Raw genomic sequence first — 3,185 nt, 5'->3', positions numbered from 1 at the left:
CCCCCTTACCTGATACCCCTCATCTGTAACTCCTTCCACTTGCCTCCAAAGGGACCTTCTCCCTCCTCTCCACGCCCCCCCCCTTCCCCCACACCGCTCCAGAACTGTCTTCGGACTCAATTATCTGCCACCCACCCCGACCTGAAGGTCCATGAGCCTGGTCGGCTATTCCACCATGGAGTGCATCGTGCCCGTGCAGAGCTGCGCTCTCTGGCCGGAGGGTTGGGCTTGGTGGGACGGTCACTGGCCACGGATCAGGAGCAGCGCACCCCATGGCTGAATTTCCACCCACTAACGTCAGCACGGCCTTCGCTAACAGCTCCTCCCTAACCCCGCTCCCCTATCCCACTGATCCCATCACACATTGCCCCGAGGGACCCCTGATGGGGAGACTCCCTCTATAAAAGGGGTCCCTGATGGGGAGACCCTCTATAAAAGGGGTCCCTGATGGGGAGACTCTCTATAAAAGGGGTCCCTGATGGGGAGACTCCCTCTATAAAAGGGGTCCCTGATGGGGAGACCCTCTATAAAAGGGGTCCCTGATGGGGAGACCCTCTATAAAAGGGGTCCCTGATGGGGAGACCCTCTATAAAAGGGGTCCCTGATGGGGAGACTCTCTCTATAAAAGGGGTCCCTGATGGGGAGACTCTCTATAAAAGGGGTCCCTGATGGGGAGACCCTCTATAAAAGGGGTCCCTGATGGGGAGACCCTCTATAAAAGGGGTCCCTGATGGGGAGACTCTCTATAAAAGGGGTCCCTGATGGGGAGACTCCCTCTATAAAAGGGGTCCCTGATGGGCAGTCTCTCCCCATTACAGAGAGTCCTATCAGTCAGCCCTCCCTCTGTGCTGGTACGCTGGGTGTGAGGACAGTGCAGAATCTATTTAAGGGTCTCGGGGGTGGGGTGGGGGCTGTGAACAGGATGTAACAGGGTGAATTCGAAGGCACAAACTGGAGCCCTGAGTTTAAAAGCTGGTCTTTCTCGCACGTACTGTGTATAAAATAATATATCATCTGTTTTTATGCCGACACAGTTGCAAATGTCGCCATGATTTTGGCTGGATAAGCAATGAAGTGCAATTAAAGCTGTTTCAGTGTGATTGACTGGCTGAGGTTTATTGAACGCGGGTCAGGTACTTGCGAGTCGCATGCACGATTTCTCACGGCCCGATGAGACAAAAGCCAGGTGGGAATGTGAGCTGCGAGGAGCATGCAAGGCCACTTCAAGGGGGATAGCGGCAGACTACATAAGCGGTCAAGGGCACGGCAGAGGGAATATCATGTGCGGAAAACGTGAACATGTCCACTTTGGGAGGGCAAATAGAAAAGCAGAGTACTGTATAAACGGCGAGAGAGGTTGAGAAATGTCGGTGTTCAGAGGGACCTGGGTTGTCCTTGTATCCCAATCACTGAGAGTTAACACGCGGGTACAGCAAGCGATTAATGGTTCGTTGGCCTTTATTACAGGAGGCTTTGAGTACAAGAGTAAAGACGTCTTACTGTAATTATACCGGGCCCTGGTGAGGCCACACCTGGAGTATTGTGCACAGTTCTGGTCTCCTGACCGAAGGAAGGACATATCGCTGTTACATCTTTCGATGCTCTGGTAACGAGTCCACAAGGCAACGTGTTGCCATTGAACCGGAGTGACCTCAGTCCTTTATTGAGAACTCGAGAGTGAGGCTCACACCTGGCGGCCCGCCTGTTACACGAGGCCAGGCACACCTGTACAGGTAAGCTCCAGGTCTCCCACTGCAGTGCCCTCTGGTGGCGCACCGTAGGTAACAGTACAGGCAGTCAACATGTCTGGATACATGACACTTGCCATTGAGGGAGTGCAGCGAAGGTTCACCAGACTGATTCCTGGGATGGGGGGGGGGATTGTCCGATGAGGAGAGATTGAGTAGACTGGGCCGATATTCTCTAGAAACATAGAAAATAGGTGCAGGAGTAGGCCATTCGGCCCTTCGAGCCTGCACCACCATTCAATATGATCATGGCTGATCATTCCCTCAGTACCCCATTCCTGCTTTCTCTCCATACCCCTTGATCCCTTTAGCCGTAAGGGCCACATCTAACTCCCTTTTGAATATATCTAATGAAGTGGCCTCAACGACTTTCTGCGGTAGAGAATTCCACAGGTTCACAATTCTCTGGGTGAAGAAGTTTCTCCTCATCTCGGTCCTAAATGGCTTACCCCTTATCCTTAGACTGTGTGACCCCTCGTTCTGGACTTCCCCAACATCAGGAACATTCTTCCTGCATCTAACCTGTCCAGTCCCGTCAGAATTTTATATGTTTCTATGAGATCCCCTCTCATTCTTATAGATTCCAGTGAATATAAGCCTAGTCGATCCAGTCTTTCTTCATATGTCAGTCCGGCCATCCCGGGAATCAGTCTGGTGAACCTTCGCTGCACTCCCTCAATAGCAAGAATGTCCTTCCTCAGATTAGGAGACCAAAACTGAACACAATATTCCAGGTGTGGCCTCACCAAGGCCCTGTACAACTGCAATAAGACCTCCCTGCTCCTGTACTCAAATCCTCTCGCTATGAAGGCCAACATACCATTTGCCTTCTTCACCGCCTGCTGTACCTGCATGCCAACTTTCAATGACTGATGTACCATGACACCCAGGTCTCGTTGCACCTCCCCTTTTCCTAATCTGCCGCCATTCAGATAATATTCTGCGTTCCTGTTTTTGCCCCCAAAGTGGATAACCTCACATTTATCCACATTATACGGCATCTGCCATGCATTTGCCCCACTCACCTAACCTGTCCAAGTCACCCTGCAGCCTCTTAGCATCCTCCTCTGGAGTTTAGAAGAATGAGAGGGGATCTGATTGAAACACTCACAATACTTACAGGGGCTTGACAGGGTAGATACAGGGAGGGTGTTTCCCCCCCGGGGCTGGGGAGTCTAGAACCAGGGGTCACACAGTCTCAGGGTCAGGGGTCGGCCATTTAGGACTGAGATGAGGAGGAATTTCTTCACTCAGAGCGGGGTGAATCTTTGGAATTCTCTGCCCCAGAGGGCTGTGGAGGCTCAGTCTTTGAGTATATCCAAGGTTGTGATCGATAGATTTTTGGATATTAAGGGAATCGAGGGATATGGGGATCGGGCGGGAAAGTGGGGTTGAGGTCGAAGGTCAGCCGTGATCTCATTGAATGGCGGAGCAGGC

General features: G+C 52.0%; 1 protein-coding gene across 1 annotated transcript in view; it reads left to right on the top strand.

Annotated features, from left to right (window-relative positions):
• LOC139256017 (perforin-1-like) overlaps positions 1 to 1,066 on the top strand; it is a 25,304-nt gene extending 24,238 nt beyond the window's left edge. The window contains 1 exon segment of the mRNA XM_070874083.1: positions 1,035 to 1,066. Within this exon segment, the coding sequence (XP_070730184.1) occupies positions 1,035 to 1,066 (32 nt within the window).
• Positions 1,067 to 3,185: the final 2,119 nt, after the last annotated feature.

Source organism: Pristiophorus japonicus, unplaced genomic scaffold (genome assembly GCF_044704955.1).
Source record: "Pristiophorus japonicus isolate sPriJap1 unplaced genomic scaffold, sPriJap1.hap1 HAP1_SCAFFOLD_673, whole genome shotgun sequence".
In the NCBI taxonomy this organism is placed as follows: Eukaryota; Metazoa; Chordata; class Chondrichthyes; family Pristiophoridae; genus Pristiophorus; species Pristiophorus japonicus.
This window is presented reverse-complemented; position numbering and strand designations above follow the sequence as displayed.